Source organism: Canis lupus, chromosome 11 (genome assembly GCF_003254725.2).
Source record: "Canis lupus dingo isolate Sandy chromosome 11, ASM325472v2, whole genome shotgun sequence".
Lineage (NCBI taxonomy): Eukaryota > Metazoa > Chordata > Mammalia > Carnivora > Canidae > Canis > Canis lupus.
In genome coordinates, this window is record NC_064253.1 from 55,585,765 (window position 1) to 55,604,765 (window position 19,001).

A 19,001-nucleotide genomic window follows, 5' to 3' on the forward strand; every position below is an offset into this window, starting at 1 on the left:
CTTGCTCAAGGTCACAAATACTAGTAGGAGGCATGGCTGAGGTCCAGATCCAAGTCCTCTGACCCTCCCCTCACCAGATATGCACCATCTACGTAATGCTGTCCAAGTCCTAGGTCACAACTGCAGACTTCCTCGCAACAACCTGAAAAATCTCATATAATAATTTTACTGGGACTTGTAAAAACCTCCTGAACTGCCATGAGCTTTGCAGATTTGGGGGGTGGGACGGGGGTTAGAGAGGCAGAAGAGGAGCATGGGTATGGGCATTTTTCTAGGGAAGAGGGCAGTGACTCCTCAAACACTACAAACCTTGGGTTGGATGCTAGGCAGTGTGCAAAGCATATCCCTAGTTTCTATCCTTTCTCTGTTCTCACCACAGCCCAGTGAAGAGGAAAGGCTGGTTTACATCTCACAGGTGAGGAAGCAGGGGTTCAGAGAGCTTGTTGCTTCCCCAGGATCACACAGCCGAGAAACAACAGCTCAGGAGCCTCAGTCTGTGTCTCCTGGCCCCAAGGCCAAGGCTCCTCCTTTTGCTGCTGCTGCGCTGCCCTGCCCCGCTTCTGCAGCCTGCCACCTCCCTTCCTCTTTCTGAGGCTGCCTCATCTGTTTAGTAGTTCCCTGCATGTCTAGTCTCTGGGCTGACGTAACTTGCCCAAGTCATGACATTTCTGGAAATCCCAATTGTACTGACCCTTACAGACAACAGAAACAACAGGAACTTATTCACTTAGGAAGCTAGAAAGTCCTGGTGTGGCTTCATCCAGGGCTACGGTCAAGAATTGCAGCTCTTTCCCAAGCCCATCAATGTGGCTGAGTCCCAGGCCAGGCTCATGGTCCCCAAGGTACGGATGCCAGGTGCCGTGCCCAGCATCGCTCTGAATGGGGCTGCAAACGCTCCCCAAGGTGACCAGCTGACATCTGAGGCATTGCATGGAGAGTATGCCTTTTTGTAACTTCTCTCTTCTGCTTTGTTTTAGCTGTGGCCCTTCCGGGTCCACCCGGCCCTCCAGGACAGCCAGGGCTTCCCGGATCCAGAAACCTGGTGAGTATTATTATCCATGTGTCTTCATCCTTCTCCTCCTAATGAGTTTACTTAGAACGTCAACTCTAGTGCGTAGGGGCTGGCACACCTTTTATGTAAGAATTAGGCCTCCCTGGCAATAGAACTGGTACAGTTTCACATACAGAGGCTACTTAGGATCTCTTTAGGTGGCTTATCAAGTAAAAAGACACAGAATGCAAAATCACGTATGACTTCGGTTCCATCCTTCTAATCCTTAATTGACTAAACTATAACAAGAGCCAATTAGATGACATCTAGAAACATAAGCACAAGAGTGTAAACGGTATCGTGGCAGGCCCTGTCTGGGTCAGACTTACCCTGGGTCGTTCCGCCTTGTCTCTCCTGCCAGGGGATATCTCTCGCACATTGGTTGCCCTGCACACCAGTGGTCCAGGGTGTAGCACTCAGAGATTATTACGATGCTCAGGAAGAGAGGCAGACAACCTCACAAGGATGTCAGGAGTCCTGGGAATGCGCCAGGATCTTGGCTGGAGTTGGAAAATTTGGCTGCCTGAGGAAAAATCCATCCAGCAGCTGATGGAATTTTGATATCTGGTGCCTTTGGGGGCTTTCTAAGCCATTTTGATGCACAAACTCATTATTTTCCAGGCTAGGTGAAAATTAATGTTTTATGACCTTTCTCCGTTGAGATGAAAAATAAAAGCTCTCTTGGCCAATATTTCTTGGAGACGTGATGCTTGTCAATAGACATTTGTAGCTTTTGTATCTGCTCCCAGATTTGCCAAGATGGATGGCAAATCTTTGGCCATTTTCTAGACCGAGGGATATACAGACTCTCCTGTAATTTGATATTACAACTAACCAGCGGGGCCAAAACGATTCAAACCCTACTTGGAATTCCTCACTAGCTTGCATTTCTTATTCCAAATGAGAACAAAACTGAAACTCTTTATGGAGTAGCAGGAGCTAAACACATTTAACAACATCAGTGCCCCTGGGCAGCTCACGCAAATCCAAGCGGCAAAAGGTACTCACGATTTTGTTATTATCAGGACTGAAGAAAGACAACTCTCTTTACACCTTTTAAACATCTCTGCTCATGGAATATCATGGTCCAGTTTTCATTTATTTATTACAGTATAGATCTGTGGTCCAAGCTAATTTGTGTTTTTGTTTCTTCACAAAGAATGTCCTTTGGCTATTAATGAAGTTCCATGTCTCTCTAGGGCACAGAGAGCCTTTTTGCTGGCTTTCAGGAGATGGCTCCTGTTTGAGTTCTCAAAGGCTGGTTTTTCGAATTGTGCCACTGCTCTAACGATAAAACTGCACTGTTTGGACTGGAAATTTTTCCTACAGGTTACGGCATTTAGCAGCATGGATGACATGTTGCAGAAAGCACACTTGGTTATTGAAGGGACATTCATCTACCTGAGGGACAGCACTGAGTTCTTCATTCGGGTCCGAGATGGTTGGAAGAAATTACAGGTAATGCTAAACTTCTTTTAACAGACTGCTTCCACATACCCTCTAAAAAATCATAATCGACCCCTGGAAATGCCATTTTTCTGTTTGAGGGTAGGCTAACGATTTCTAGTGGAGGTTTCATTTTCAACGTACTGTTTTCTTCCAGCTGGGAGAGCTGATCCCCATTCCGGCTGACAGCCCACCGCCCCCCGCCTTCTCCAGCAATGTGAGTAGCTGCCCAGCCCTACTTCTCACTCCTTCACTCATCGGCATCCACTAAGTCCCCCCTTGGTGTCCAGAACCAAGCTCTCCAGCCTCTGACCAGCCAGCTCTCATGGTTTAGTATCTGGCGGGAGGCCAGAAGTTACCAAGTGCCAACAGAATGTTCTCACAGTAGAGCAGTGGATGAACTGGACCCGGAGGCCAGAGACCTGCTGTTTGCATGTCATAGCTGAATCCTCTTGGGCAACAGACTTTCTCCCTCTCTTGGCCTCAGTTTATTCCCTGTGAAGTCACGGTTGGCATAGGCAATCAAGAAGAGCCCTTCACGTTTTGCACTCTGAGACTCCTTGGCCTGATAAGAACGTTGGCGACTTCCATTGTCCATATTTTGGCCCTACAGCAATGCTTTGAGGCAGGTCTTGCCATCCCCACCCTGCAGTTCAAGAAACTGAGGCTCTGAGTTGCTGACTGCTCTACAAAGTGAAGAGTTGGCTCTAAAATATGGGTCTTCTGGTTCCTTGGTTCAGTGCTCTCTGTAAAAGATTTGAGAATATCCCCTCCCTTTCCGAAGATCATTTCTTCACAGCGGGGGGCCGGGAGGGAGGTGAAGGACATGAGACTCTTGGCAGTTCAGAGTGGCCTGAAGACAACGGCAGACTATTTAAAGTATTTATTCACGAAACATCACACTTGCACCTCAGTGTACTCTGGAGAACAGATTGGATGCTTATTCAGGACCGTTTGTTTTCCTCTTTTACATAACAGCCACATCAGCTTCCGCCTCCACGGATGCCCCTTTCAAGCATCAGTTACGAGAGGCCTGCGGTAAGTACAGTTCATGCATTTTTCCTGCAATTGCTGCATATGTATCTATTGAGTGCCTGCCCCATGCTTGGTGCATGGTCCCTGCCCTCAAGAGGCATAGAGACTAGCAAGAAGGGCCAACAAAAAAATAGGTAGGTGGGCACCTGGGTGGCTCAGCGGTTGAGGGTCTGCCTTGGGCTCAGGTCATGTTCCGGGGGTCCTGGGTTCAAGTTCCGCATCGGGCTCCCTGCAGGGATCCTGCTTCTCCCGCGGCCTGTGTCTCTGCCTCTCTCTGTGTGTCTCTCATGAATAAATAAATAAATAAATAAAATCTTTAAAAAAAAATAGGTAGTTACAGTAGTGTGGTGAGTCATTGGGGTGAGGCAAGCAGGGTGCCAGGGTGTGAGGAACGTCCAAGAATTCTGTCCTTTTTAGAGGAGGTAACCTCTGAGCTAAGACCTGCAGGAGAGCCGAGAGCAGGGTGGAGCCAGGTGGGAGGGAGAGAGAGGGCATTGAGGCCAAGGGGATTTGGAGCAGAGGGAGGTGGGGGGGGGCGGGGGGGAGGGGGGAGCACTGGGTTTTGTGTAACTGTGAGAACTTCGTCTGGCTGGAGGGGTGGGGGCTCGTCATCAAGGGCCGGTAAGCCAATTCTAAGGACTTGCACCTGTTCCATTGGATAGTGTGGGGAGCTACTGAAGGAGACTGGCATTTTGGAAATTACCATGGTTAGAGTGTACAAATGGATTGGAGGGGACAGGACCAGGGGCCCAAAGACAGGTGGCTGTTGTAGTCTTTGAACTAGGATGATGGCCCTGAACACGTAGAAAAAATAAGAAGACTGGAGAAAAAAAAGCAGGAGTGACAGATTTGGTCACTGGTATGAATATGGGGCAGCAAGGACGAAGGAGATCAGGAATGATGCCCAAGTTTCTGCTTGGATAATTGAGTGGCTCTAGTTTCTTTCCCAAGGATCATTTTGTTGCCAGAATTAAAACTCTGACTCTTTCCCTTCTAGCTTAAGGGAAGATTTTATGCAGTTAATTGCAGGAGCCTTCGGACACTCAATGGCAGGAAGTACCACTGGGCCTGTGGACTCTTGTCTCTGCTATTAAGCCTGCTCAGTAGCTCTACAGACCAGCTTCTGGAAGCCTCTTTCCTCCTGCCTCCTTTCCACCCCCATTCCCAACACACAGATACAGGTCACGGCCGCAAAGCTCACACACTGCTTTGCATTGCCATGGCACTGATCTTGACATCAACACCATGTGGTCTTACAGCTGCAGAGCCCAGTACTCCTGACTCAGTTTAGGGTCTGGGGAGAGGTCGCCTACCTGGGTCATGTTGGACTCATTGCCCACTCCCAGCCAAATCGAACGTAGCCAAGAGAATGAGATTGAATGGCCTAAGGACACTCTTTATAACGAAAGTCATGTGGGCATTTTAAAAAAACGAGGCATGGGCTCGACAGACATCAGAAATGTGTTTCCTGTGGTGCTGCCACTCATCAGGCAGGACCTGATCCAGGACACTGTGAGTCTGAGGTACCCGTAGGATACATGAGTGGAGGCTGCCCAGAGGGTGTGGGATTGAGGGTCTGGTCTGGAGATACAGACCTGGGAGTCTTCCTCCCAGCCATGGCATGGATGAGGGGGGTGGTAGGATTCCCAAAAGAAAGTCTGCACACTGAGAAGAGATTGGAGGGCGAGGAGCAAAAACAAAAAGGAACTGATGGAAGAAACATGAGAACAAATAGAAGCCATAGCCAGAGAGGGAGAAAGAATGCCAAACAAGGTAGAAGCCAACAATGTCAGATGCTGCCAAGAGGGCCATCAAAAAACCAAAATGGTGTCCTCCAAATTTAGAAGCCAGAGAAGAGCATTTCTGGGGCATGGAGGGATGCCAACGAGATTCCAGTTGCTTGAGGAATAAATGGGAGGTGAGATGAGGAAAGAGAGAGGAGATAACCCTTCCAAAAGCTCAGCCATGAAGAGGAGAAGTTAGGGCAGCCGCTGAAGGATTTCTAAAATAGTATTTTATAAATTCTAAAGTCATATGTATTTTGTAGAAAGTTTGGATAATCAATACAAAGAATGGGGAAGTAAATGGGGAAGTAAATCACCTATACCTCTACCGAAACTACAGCCATCCCCCAAAATCACCCATTTAACAAGTTGGTTGTTGAAACATTATTCATAAAATATGTTCATAAAAATGATAGCATATTCATTATGAAAAATGTTCCAGCCCTTAGAGAAATACAGACCTGAGAGCACAAAAGCCCCCCCTCCCACCATTCAGAAACCACCATCATTCCAGGTAGTTCTCTATTTATGTATCTCTATGTAAAGAAGGAGACGTGGAGATGGGTGGGATCGGAGGCATGGCAGGGAAGCCCTGCATGTACCTCTTGCACCTTTCCTAGGTGTCCCCTGGTGTAGGGATGCCATCCTCTTGTGACAGCCCTTGGGTGTAGCCACCAGAAACATGCTGGTCAGAGGGTGATGAGACCCTAGGGCCTCTTCCCTCAGGTGCTAGTCTGCAGATACATGGGAGGGAGGACGAGTTTGTGTGTGGGGCTGGAAGTCCGGTGGGCTGAAAGTGGTCATGGTGAGTGAGCAGTGTGCTGCAGCCCCCACCCCATCCTAAGGGCTGCTGCTGGGAGGGCCAAAGGGAAGCCTTGTCTCAGTTGGGGGATAGGGGGCTTGACTTGGACTTCTATCTAGCACGGTGATACAAGCAGAACAGAAATGAATAAAAACCATAAATTAGGAGATATTGCATGCTTGGAGTCTCTTCTCTTCAAAATGGGGAAGGAAACGGTGGTGAAATGGAGAAGAACATCCAGAGAAGTGCAGGGACTGCATGGGGCAGTCTAGATGTTGTAGTTCATAGTGAGCTGTGCCCAATTGGCTGGACACTTGATGAGCGGAAGAAGGCCAATATGGTGACACTTGGTGTTGGGCCATATAGAAGCTTGGTGCTGGGGACATTCAGACCTGAGAGGCAGTGCAGAAGTGGGGAGAGAAGCACTGAGCACCTCCTGCCTCACTACACAAGGCTCATTTCACGTCTTTTGGTTTAAGATATTTTGAAATAGTTTTTTTTTTTTTTTTTTTTTTTTTCTGGAGACTTGAGGCCCAGGGTCTGGCACCAGCCCTCCCCAGCTCTGTGCTGATGAGAGCAAAGTCACTCCTGAGGTGACATCGAGGAGGGAGAGAACTACTCTTGGACATATGCTACGGAATGTACTCTAGAGGGCACAGCACGAAGGCTGGGAGAGAGAGATGGGTTTTGGGAGAGAAAATGTGGGAGAAAACACACTCTGGAAGGACTTTTATTTTGGCTGCTGACCAAGGTGGCAAGGAATGTGAGGGTAGAGTTACTGTGTGACCCCTGGTTTCTAAAAGGGTCTACCCGGCAGTCTTAGCAATTAATGTCATGACTTTCTCCTGTAAAAGTGCCTTTCCCTCTGGCCCCTCATGATCAGCCCCCAGCCTGCTTGGGAGGTAGAGGAAAGGGCAAGGCCAGATAACTTGGTTTAACTCTAGGATCCAGTAGCAAAGCTGGCTTAAAACCCTCTTGGAAGCTGAACTTGGGCAGACCCAGAAGTCTCCAGCAAATGGTCTGCACACTGGACTCAGATCTCTGAAGTGCTTTATTTTGTTATGTTTTCTCATTATGGAAGCAATCTCTACCCTTTAGAGCAGTTCAGAGAGCTGCAGCAGGCTGACTGGGGCTCCGAGCTCTCCTGCCCTGGAGATGGTCAGGCAGGGGCTGAATGAGATGACCTATAGTGCCTTCCATCCCAGGAAGTCTGGATCTTACTATCAACATGAGATGGGTATGGGACTCAGGGTTGGCCTTCAACTCTTTTAACGCTCACTTACTTTTCCCAGCTGCACCTGGTTGCCCTGAACACGCCATTTTCTGGGGACATCCGAGCTGATTTTCAGTGCTTCCAGCAGGCCAGGGCTGCGGGGCTGTTGTCCACCTACCGAGCATTCTTATCCTCCCATCTGCAAGACCTCTCCACGGTGGTGAGGAAAGCAGAGAGATACAGCCTTCCAATAGTGAACCTCAAGGTAAAAATAAATATTCTTCCCATTGTCTCCCCGATGCACTGGTCTCCACAGGGACCGCAGGCAGCTGCCTCTTCCTGATGTCATCAGAAGTGTGCTGGTTCCAGACCCTGCCTGTCCCTGATTGGTTGTGTGACTGGGTGGGTCAATTTAACCTCTCTGTGCCTCAGTTTCCTTATATTTGCCAAGGCCCTTCTTGCTTGGACAGTATGGCTCTTGGATCAGACAAAAGGAAGGAATAACAATAATCACTTCTTTTAGTTATGTCACTTTTCTTTAGGTTTACAAAGTGCTTTACATCCATTATCTTAATAGACACTTCCAATAAAAGAGGGGGGCATTCTTCCTTCAGATTGTCAAGTGCGGGAACTGAGGCATAGAGGAAGAAAGGAGTTTGCTGGAAGTCACTATAAACCAGAAGTCAAGTCCTTGACTCCCAGTCTGGGACTCTCAGTTCCACCCAGGGCTGCCTTCTGTAGGGCGTTGGCTGGGTGGCACCAGAGAAGAGCTGGGGAGCTCCCAGAGCAGAGCCTCACTATCCTACACCGTACTTTGGTCCTCTTGGCACATCTAAGCTGCCAAATCCTGGCAGATATTTCTCTGCCCCCTTTCACGGGCAGGGGAGGGCCTAGTAAGACCCCTGTTACCCCATGGAAATAGGCGGCTCCTTTAAGGCTACAGAGGGACAGCTCTGCTACTGCTCACACTATATCCTGGATGTTGATCTCACCATAGCTCACAGGTACTTTGAGACCCTTAGGTCCCTGTGACCCTGGTGCTCCAATTTGGCACCTCAAGGCTAGCAAGGTCCATCCTGATCCCACACCTGGCACCTCCCAACCCATCGCTTATCCTTAGGTTCCATCCTGCCACATTTACCCCCTCAAATTGTTGGTATTCTTGGAATACAGATAACTGAAGGAAACTGGGCTCCTTTAGGAGAGGAGTAAGAGTCAGCTCTGTATCACCTGCAGTGTAGACTGGCACAAGCCCTGGCACTAATTTGAAGCTTGGTATATATGTAGAAGAATTCTTTAAATAAAAATTAGGGGACGCCTGGGTGGCTCAGTGATTGAGCGTCTGCCTTTGGCTCAGGTCGTGATCCCAAGGTCCTGGGATCGAGTCCCACATCGGGCTCACCACAGAAAGCCTGCTTCTCCCTATTCCTATGTGTCTGCCTCTCTCTGTGTGTCTCTCATTATTAAATAAATAAAATCTAAAGATAAATAAATAAAAATTAGTAAAGATTTAAAATGTGCTTTTGATGGGGAGGAAGCTTTATACACATATAATAAGAGAAATTACATCAAGAAATAAACAATAAAACCAGAAGAGTTCAAGGATGGATGATAAAAGAAACAACAAACATTTCTTGAGTTCCCACTCTGTCCAGACTCTGGGATTGGGGCTGGTGGCTTTGGCGTGGGGTAGCCTCTCAGCCTTGAAGAATGAATAAAGAGCTAGTCCATTGCAGGCTGATAGCACAATGATTCCAACGTGGCATTTCTATCTCCACAGGGCCAAGTACTTTTCAACAATTGGGACTCAATTTTTTCTGGCCATGGAGGACAGTTCAATGCACAGGTTCCAATATACTCCTTTGATGGCCGAGACGTGATGACGGATCCTTCCTGGTAAGTAGGGGGTAAGCCCTCAAAGCATATGGTGTGATAGCTTTAGGAGACATTCTAACAATGGGATGATTTTACCAGCTGCCCCTCTGGGTTGTTGCTAGCACAGAGCCTCAGCAAGGCAGCTGAGAGCCATGGAGAGAGCCCGGGCCTTCCAGCAAAGAGACCTGTGGTAGTGGCCCCTTAATAAGGGACCTTTCAAGGTTCCTCCACTCTTTCAGCCTCAGGTGCCTCACTGTGGAATGGGCAAGATAGTCATAGCTGTACCATAGGGTTGCTGTGAGCATAAAATGCTAAGTGTGAGAACATCTAGCATGCAATAGACCCTCAACAAGCAGTAAGGAATGCTGTTCTGGGAGATCCTCTGACCCTATGCTGTGAGCTGGCTCTAATTCTTTGGAAACAGTGTGCTATTAAGATTAGGACAACTTGGTTGGGGTGCCTGGATGGCTCAGTCAGTTGAGCGTCTGACTCTTGATTTCAGCTCAGGTCTTGATCTCAGGGTCATGAGTTCAAGCCCTTCATTGGGCTCCACACTGGGCATGGAGCCTACTTTTAAAAAAAAAAGATTAGAACAACTTGGCAAAGCTTTCCTCAGCATCTACCCTATGCTGGGCCCGATGTCCACCTGGAAGACATAGTAATAAGCTGCATGACCCCATGCCTTTACAAGGCTCATGGTCTACAGGGGAGATTAATCGCCAACTAGCTATAGTTCCGGACAGAACACTATAATTATAAAATGGAGAAACAGATGATAGTACAGAAGAAAGATTCATCCTTATTTGGGGCCGACAGTCAAGAAGGCTGCTTGTAAGAGCAAGCATTTAATGGACTCTGAAAGACAAGAAGTTATCACTGGTCTGAAAATGAAAGAGAAGCCACTCTAAAGGTCCTCATGTGCAAAGGTTCAGATTCACAAAAGCACAGTGTGGTCTGAGAACAGGGACGAGCAAGGTAGGGTTGGAATACAAGGTGTTCAGCTAGTTGGAAAGAGCAATGTTGCCAGTGGTGGGGTCAGATGGTGCTGTGGGGTCAGACCATGAAGGGCTCAAGAGTTTGACTTGATTCGTTACTTAACGCCAATTTGTTCATCGATGAGGTACGACACAAAGAAGAGACATTTCAAAAGTAACGTGACACGATTCCTTTGCAGGCCCCAGAAGGTCGTTTGGCACGGCTCCAGCACCCACGGAGTGCGTCTTGTGGATAAGTACTGTGAAGCGTGGCGAACCGCTGACATGGCAGTCACGGGACTGGCCTCCCCACTGAGCACAGGGAAGATTCTGGACCAGAAAACATATAGCTGCGCTAATAGGCTAATTGTTCTGTGTATTGAAAACAGTTTCATGACAGATGCTAGGAAGTAATGACCTTCCAATGATTCCTAAGAGTTTTCCAGTTTTTCTTATGTGAAGAGTTGACACTGAAATCTAAAATGTTTAAATGTTGTAAATATTAGTTTTTTATTACACATTCGTCACGACAGCAACCAAAGAAAACATACCTCAATACACTCAAAAACTGAAGACATAAAGGACTCAGATCAAAAGTAAAATCTGATCTATTGGTGCTAGATTCTGCAGGAGACCCCATGCAGTGTGAACACATCCCAACACGGTTAAGAGTGAGTTGAAAACAAAGGCCTTGGCATTCTGTCCACTGCATCCTTCAGAAAGTAATTTCCTCCTTTAACCATTGTTGTTGAGTGTAAGATGTCCTTCATGTTTTCTCACAAAGTCAGTGTTTAGACATGTTACCCTAAGTTATGTGCCGACCGAATGCTTTATTCTTCATACATCCATAATCTACAGAGAAACTGAACTGCTCAAATGATCCTATTTGTATTTTCTGATATTACCAGACTTTAATGTTTATTTCCTAAAATATTGCCATCATGCTTTAGGAGTTTTATATTTTTACACAATCATATTTTAGTATGGCATCTGTTTATATAACTCTGACTTGCTGGAAAAGTTTAAACTCCAAATTATCTGAAACTAGAAAAGAAATAGCACATAATGACTACCTTTCCCTTGGTGGCCCTCCCCCCCACCCCCGCCCCCACCCTCACCCCGTCCCCCTGACTTTATGACTTCCAGGGACAGCTCTCGAATTACAACTGCCGTTGAACCACCAGGTTCATGAGGATGAATTTTCTGAGACACATATATCTTCATGCTGTATACTTTTATTTTTTTTCCATGTAAGTGAACATAAAAACATCTTTTCCAGGCACTTTCTTTCTGTTTGACTCTTTTCCCCTAGATCCTTTCTTGTCCACCGCTGCTGTGGAAGTGGCCCTGGGGCGGGTTTGCTAACCCTGCCACTGCTGCGCAGCCCTCAGGAGATGATCAGAGAACACGGGAGGATTTCCCGTCATGCTATCTGCGCTCCTGCCTGTTGTCTCCCACTTGGTGGGGACAGAAGAACCCCAGCAGGGGAAACACAGTGAACCGTGACTGTCGCAATGCATGACCTTGGGCAAGCCCGCCTTGTTCTTTCAAGGAGGCTGGGATAAAATAATTATATCAGCTCCCAGTTATTAAACATCAGACTTATTATAAGGTCCATTTACCTTTCTTAATAACTCTGCAAGGTAGGTATTTTTAGCTCCATGTTACAGATGAAAAAAAGTAAAGGCTCAGGAAGTCACTTGTTCCAGGTCACCTAGCTGGTGAGCAGTAGGGATCCTTTCAGATGCGGGCTGTCACATCTTTGCAAGGAACCACTGCATGAGGCCACCTGTCTGCTCCCTCCCGCTTTTGAGTCTGTGATACTCTGGCTCTTGGCTTGACCCTGAAGGAGAAACAGAATCACTAGGCGAGGGGCATGCCGGGATACTTCCTTCCATTCAGCTGGGCTGGCCCAGAAACTCAGCAAAGTGAATCCACCCAAATAGTCCTTGAGGTAGGAAGGAAATTGAGGACCGGAAAAAAAAAAAAAAAAAGGCCACACAGCCCAGAACCTCCACTTAGGGGCTTCCTAAATGGAAGAGTGATGAGAATCTCTTATGAGTCATAGGATAAAAGGCAGGTTGTAGGTTGGAAAACCCCAGAAGTGGATTGAGGACTGGCCCACCTACCAAGTGACAGAGGACTGCCTGACACGGACAGGAACTGAGAGGAGGAGGGCAGGAAGTTCCTGAGGTCATGAAGTGAAGATGCCATCTGTTTTAGTCAGAGCCCACCATGGCCCTGGGTCACAGAGTGAGCTGGGCAAGATGGGAATTCAGGGAGAGCCAAAAGGAGGAGAGACTCCTGCTAACCCCGGGAAGAGAAGTGGAGGTTCATGACCTGGCATCTCAGTCCTCTGTGCACTGGAGTGGGTAAAACCAACTGGCCCTCTCAGAAGAGGCCCTGGATCAACCTGAGCCCTTTCAATTGCTGAGAATGAAGGTCAAAATCTTGGGCATTCAAGATCCTTCCCGGAACATCAGCTTTCTTATCACTTGCCAAAGGTGACCAGTCCAGTGTCCTTATGGTTACTTAAGTGAGTCACATAGGCCACTCCACCTGGCTGTCGCTCATGTCCCACCCCATGTTGGGACAGCTGTACCACTCTATACCTGCCTGGCCTCCTTGCTGGTGGCCAGTACAGACTCTGCCTCATTTACGATATCCCAGTCCCCCGAACCTGTCTACCTTTGTCATTCTTCCTCCTCTAAACAGCTGGTGTTCTTATCACATAATTGAAACACAGAGACTGAAAGGTCTGTAGGCCTTCGCTCTACTTCTGAATGTACCTCAAGGGCCAAGAAACAGACTATGATGCTCTCAGGCCCGCTAAGGGAAGGAGGTGTGCCACAAGTAGTTCATCTTTACATTGCTGGAGGTCTTTGGGTACTTGATCTGAGTCTATGTTGTAGACTCTCAAGGTCTAAAGCCCAAAACATCTAAGGTCCCCCATCTAGAAGCAGAACCAGAATGACAGAGGCAGCTGTCAACATATATGAGGGGCCGGGCCCGTGTAGAGGCAAACTTTGGAGGGCACAGAGGAGCCAGGAGACTTGAGAAGGTATGGGAGGTGGTGGAGACGAAGTATGAAGGAGAGTTTCCGGGGTGGCAGGGTGATAGCTCTCTGCCAACCTGAGTGTGGCCATATGGTGGTGCCCAAAGGGGGACAAGGAAACAAGGAGGATGGATCACAAGAGCCACTCTCAAACATCCTGCGCTCCTGGACTTTGTATGGCTGGCACTGCATTGTCTGAACTCAGAGAGAATGCAAGAGGGGGACAGCATGGACTTCAGGGAACTGTCAGCAATCCAGTACAGCTGAATACTAGGCAGTAAGGGAGACACAAGCCGAATTCATAAGCCAAAAACACAACAAGCACACAAAAAGGAATTTATTAGCTCTGGAAACCAGAAAGAAGGACACTTAGCCTGTTTTCTGTGTGTGTGTGTGTGTGTGTGTGTGTGTGTGTGTGACTGTCTGGCTGCTGTCTTGCTGTCTCGCTTCTGCTTTCCTCTGTATTTGGCTTCCTTCCTTTCCTGCAGGGAGGAACAAGAGTTCTTCGTGTGGCAGTGTGGCAGGGGTTGCTCGCAGACAGCTCCAGGCTCACATTACTCCACCACCCCAGAGACTGGCCTCAGAAAAAAAGAGACTTCGTCTCCCCTCTGGGGTTATACTAATCCCTGGAAAGGACTTGATGGTTCCCACCTGCATTGTGTGCCTGTAAAGATCACACTAGCCTTGAATGCTAGGATAAGGCATTTGAATTTGCTCCTGCAATTGGTGGCACATGTTGGGAAGATTTTAAGAAGATGAGATATGGGATCAGGTCTTTGTTCGAGAAAAATCAAGTAGGTCTTTTGTTTCATCCATTCAGAAATACTTTTTGAATGATGATTTTGTATCCAGGACTATGTTTGGATTTGGAAGTATAAAGACAGACGATGCATCCCACTTTTTAAATCCACTGAACGCACAGACTATTTCAAACCTCATGTATATCCCCTTCTCTCCCAATCCCGCGGGGACCTCACCCGTTGAGGCAAGTACATGTGTGCAATCTCTGCCTAACCTAGCAGCTGGAAAAGCACTTCTCTGCTTACTCCTTGAGCTCCTGGGTCACCGAGACATCACTGAACCCCTCACAGCTCTTTGATCCCCACTGGCTGACTTACCCCTTTGCTTTCCACCGTATACTCCAACTTACAGGGCAGTCAAGTATAGGCAGGCCTTGGTTAGTGTTTGAATTTGGGCTCTGGCCCCTAAGAGCCTTGTAGTCATAGGCAAGTTACAGTCCCCTACACTCAACCTTTCCCTTCAGCTCAGTTCCTTCATCTGGAAAATAGAGATAGTAATGGGAACTACTCTCTTGAGTTGTTGGAAGCTCTAGAAAAGGTATTCTCATACTGAGTAAGCACCCATAAGTGCTCACTATCTTCAGCTTGCCCTGATGTTTCTCAGAAGGAGCTGGGGGTCTCACCTTGCTAGGCGATGTCTTCTGATCTGCCTGGTTTCTCTGCCTGACCTCAAACCCAGGGCTCGGGCTCACCCTGTACACACCTGGTACAAAGATACCTGTTGGAAGTGGGTAAGAGTCCCTTACGTAGTCTGGCTACCCTCGCCCTCCACTCCTCCCCATAATCCAACAACTAGTGTTATCATCTGGCCCTGTAGGGGCTCCAGGATTCAGCTCTGGCACTGGGGCTGGCTTCCTCCTGATTGACAGGAGCACGTGCTACAAGGACTATGAAATAGTCTGATTATTCCCCTGCCTACGCCTGCCCAGCACCCTGAGTTCCAAAAAGTACCCAGAGTACCCTGTTATCTGATCTGTTTGTAGAGGAGATTGCCTGCCCCACCCCTCCTACCAGACTTGCTCCTTTTTTTTCCCCCTGGACCTTCTCTACGTGAATGGTCCTGCTACCCAGCCAGCAGCCAAGGGGTCATTTATCTCTTCCTTCACTTGTTCATTCAATAAGTATTGACTGAATGCCTCCTTAGAAGTAACAACAACAACAACAATTTTGAAAAGATAAAAGTAAGTGTGAGGAAGTTCAGCAAAGTCTAGATATTTCCATGATGGTTATTTCTATTCTTCTAAATGTCACCATATTTAACCACTATCTTGGGGCATTCCGCTCTGCTGCTTGTGTTGGTGTTTGAGACACAGCAGGGGCACTGACTCCTCTCTTACCTTCTGTGGGACTGCTGCTCACACCTCCCGGCTGACCTCCTGGCCTCCATCTTCCCCCTCCAGGTCTCTCTCCACACCAAGAAGGAGAACTTTCTAAAGAGTCTGTCACACTCTGTCAGTATTTTGATTGGGATCCCGCCTCAGATGAAGCATTCATTTGCAAGTAGTTTCTGTGGAAGGTGATCCCAGGACATACCCGACAGGGAAGTGGGGAAATGAGAAAGAGAAGGGAAGGCAGGCTATACAGGGGCATCCAGTCACCCCTGCAGATGACCAGATCATGCTCTCCTCTTTGGAACTCTGGGAGCCAGTGTGGAATGAATGGGCACCCCAGAATATCCCACTGAAGGGACAAGGGAGCTGTGGTAGTTACACACCATCAGTCACTGAAAGGCAGGGGTGCGTTGGAGGCCAGGACTTGTGACTGGCCAGGCCGGGGCCCAGAGGGCTCAGGCTGCCAGAAAAAGTGCTGATGGAGACTCTCAGGGTCACCAGCTGGGCCTGTAGGGGCCGGGGAGCCCCAAACCTGAGAAATCAGGCCCCGTCTCATGGGAAGCCACACAGGGCTTGTTTCAAGAACCATGCCCACAGGCAGAAACCTCGAGGACTTTTTGGGAGATATAAACCTGGTATGAGTGGGTGTCTGACAAACACGGCAAAGGCAGTGTCTGCCTGCGAATCTGTCCGGAGGCTCATTTCCACAGGACTGTGCCGCCAGGGGCTGGAGGCAAATGTGCCCCGAGTCCCGGGAGCGGTGAGAAAGCGCACGGTGACCCGCACAACTGCTCGCAGCGCTCCGAAGGCCCATCCAGCCCTTTCAATATAAGCTTTCATATTTATAAATACTGACAAATAACAAGCATCTGTTAGTCATCCAAGGAGATTAAGTGGCCTCAAAATGGAACCAGGAGACCAATCAGAGCCAATTAAGAAGAATTATTACAGAAAGCAGGAGGTTGGGGCACCTGGGGGGCTCAGTCGGTTAGGCATCTGCCTCCGGCTGGGGTCAAGATCCCAGGGTTCTGGGATGAAGCCCCACGTTGGGAATCCTTGCTCAGCAGGGAGCTATCCTCTCTCTTTCCATCTGCCTCTCTCCAGCTCATGCTCTCTCTCAAATTAAATAAAATCTTAAGGAGAAAAAAAAAAAAAAAAAAAAAAAAAACAGGCAAGCAGGAGGTAGCTTTTAAAACAATTCAAATTTGGGCAGCTGGGTGGCTCAGCGGTTTAGCGCCACCTTCGGCCCAGGGTGTGATCCTGGAGACCAGGGATTGAGTCCCACTTCGGGCTCCCTGAATGGAGCCTGCTTCTCCCTCTGCCTGTCTCTCTCTCTCTCATAAATAAAATATTTAAAAATAAAACAATTCGATTTGTATTTCAGTGAAAAGGCAGAAGAAACATGAACTAGAATGCTGGAGAACAAGAAACACTCCTTAAAAATAAAATAATTGTATCCATCCCCAAATAAAATAAAACTGCAGCATATATACCACTAAAAACTGACTCTGAGTTAGCAGATAAACTCATAAGAATTAATATGATCCCCTCAGAATACAGACAAAAAGATGAATTCATTAGGTGAAAAAATAAGAGTGAGGAAGATAGATATAATGTTCCGGTATTTATGTAATAGGAGTCTTAGAATCAAAGAAGAATGAATAAAAGTTCTCTCTCTTTTTTTTTTTTAAGTAATCTCTATACCCAACTGTGAGGCTCGAACTCATGACCCCTAGATCAAGAGTCACATACTCTTCCAACTGAGTCAGTCAGGTGCCCCAGAAGTGAAATATTAACAGAATAACGAGAGAAAATTTCCTGAGCTGAAAGAATTTTATCTATGGATTGAAGTGGTTCACTGAATCACAGGATTTTAATGGAAAAAGTCTACAAACCACTGACACAGAAGCCATTTTAAAAATGAAAAGATTCTATATAAAAGTTACTGGTATGAATCTTAAGACATAGATATAATGGATAATGTGCTATGAAAATGTTATGAGCAGAACTGATGCAAAAGTAAATAGGAAGCCTGAATATTCTGACCACAAGTGAAATTTAAAAGATTATAAAAAATCAAATAAGATGGATTCAGGTACTGAAAATTGCTCAAAGAAGACAAAATAAGGTAATGGAATATGGTTGGAGGAAGAGACGCTGAGATCCCCTTCTGAAAAGACAGCATTTGAGTTGGGATATTTATAACTGGTATATTAAGAGGTCTTAAGGTATGAATATGAAATTCTTTGATTTCTTACCAATATTGTCCTCAACTATGCTGTATTTATAGCACAGTCCTTTACAGGATAGGCCCTTATACACCTGTGGGGAACTCTATAAGTAAAGGTCCATCTAGAAGACAAAAAGCACTTTATAAGTATTTGAAACAGAGGAAATTTGCTACAATTAGTCACCCAAGTGATAGAAAAGCCTAGAAACTGAACAGGGTGCAGTAAGACTATCCAGCTATTATCAAGAGAGGCATAATGGAGGAGAATGTGTTACTAAAGCCCAGAGGCCAGGAGCCAATAGTGAAAGTTGGGCCCTGCTAGGCCTGGACTCATAAAGGAAGAGGACCCCATAGCCAGAAATTGCAGGGAAGAAGCCGGAATTTGTTCCTTCCTCCTGCTTTCCAATCCCTCACCTACCAAAGGTAGCCAGAAGTCAGCTGGCCCAGCAGCGTGGGCAGCACAGCCTGCCAGGATCAAGTTCCCAACAGTGAGGTTTGAGAAAGGGTGAGATATGTACCTTAAGGGCAAATGCGCCCAGGACAGACCCAGGAAGATTTCATGACCTCCTGGGTGATTACAAGTCCAGTCTACCTTTTGACTTCAATCTCAAGTGATTTAAATCTCCTCTGCCTCTCCTGACCTCGGATCCTGACTGCCGGGAATGAAGATGGGGACAGAGTGTGATCAGGTTCTGAGATATCCCTCCCCTTCCTCCTGCAGGTGCCCTGCTCTCCCAGTGTATACGGGAAGGGCAGAGGAAGAGGAAACTGGGCAAGAGGGTCTTTACTCACCTGGCCACTGCTGCTGTTCTTTCTAAGTTGGCTATTGCTGCTTTCCTGGCTAACAGTGGCCACTGAAACCCTCTCTGTGGCAGCCATTTGAATGCTGGTGAGTCCCCTGGAGGACCCAAGCCCAACTACCTTTCTTAGTGGCCCTTTCGCCTAGCTACAAATTCTTCCCTTCTTGCCAGTCAGCAGTAGGAGTACAAGTAGCTCCTCTTCTGTCCCTACTCCCAGCTGGAAACAATGCCAGGCTTCCTCTACCTCACTCACCTAAGTCTAGGGGCAAATTAGAAGATGATAATCAGGTGGGGAACAGCACGTCTCTCAGGGACCCCACTGTCTATGGCTGATTTCTTGGCGCCTCCCCAGTATTTGGCTTAGGGGAAGGGTCACCTCTCATCACAAACACTGCTCTCCCCACGAAGAGAAGATTCTGGCTCTAGCCCACCTTTTTTTTCTCTGCTCCAGTCATCTCATGAAGATTAGTAAGGAGGGATGGAAGACAGCTGATAGGGACGTTCCAACTTGACCTTTCGGTAAGCCCCAGCAGGGGAAACTGGTGCGATAGGGGGCAGCTCTCTTGAGATGAGACGATGCTTAGAACTTCTTTGTCCTTTGTCCA

General features: G+C 47.5%; 1 protein-coding gene across 3 annotated transcripts in view; it reads left to right on the forward strand.

Moving 5' to 3' along the window:
• Positions 1-11,462, forward strand: part of COL15A1 (collagen type XV alpha 1 chain) — a 105,442-nt gene extending 93,980 nt beyond the window's left edge. For all 3 annotated transcript variants that reach the window (XM_049116304.1, XM_049116305.1, XM_049116306.1), the window contains 7 exons: positions 978-1,042; positions 2,381-2,509; positions 2,655-2,714; positions 3,476-3,535; positions 7,411-7,596; positions 9,112-9,227; positions 10,381-11,462. In XM_049116304.1, coding sequence (XP_048972261.1) covers positions 978-1,042; positions 2,381-2,509; positions 2,655-2,714; positions 3,476-3,535; positions 7,411-7,596; positions 9,112-9,227; positions 10,381-10,594 — 830 coding nt within the window. In that variant the 3' untranslated portion in view covers positions 10,595-11,462. The remainder of the gene's footprint in view (positions 1-977; positions 1,043-2,380; positions 2,510-2,654; positions 2,715-3,475; positions 3,536-7,410; positions 7,597-9,111; positions 9,228-10,380) is intronic.
• Positions 11,463-19,001: the final 7,539 nt, after the last annotated feature.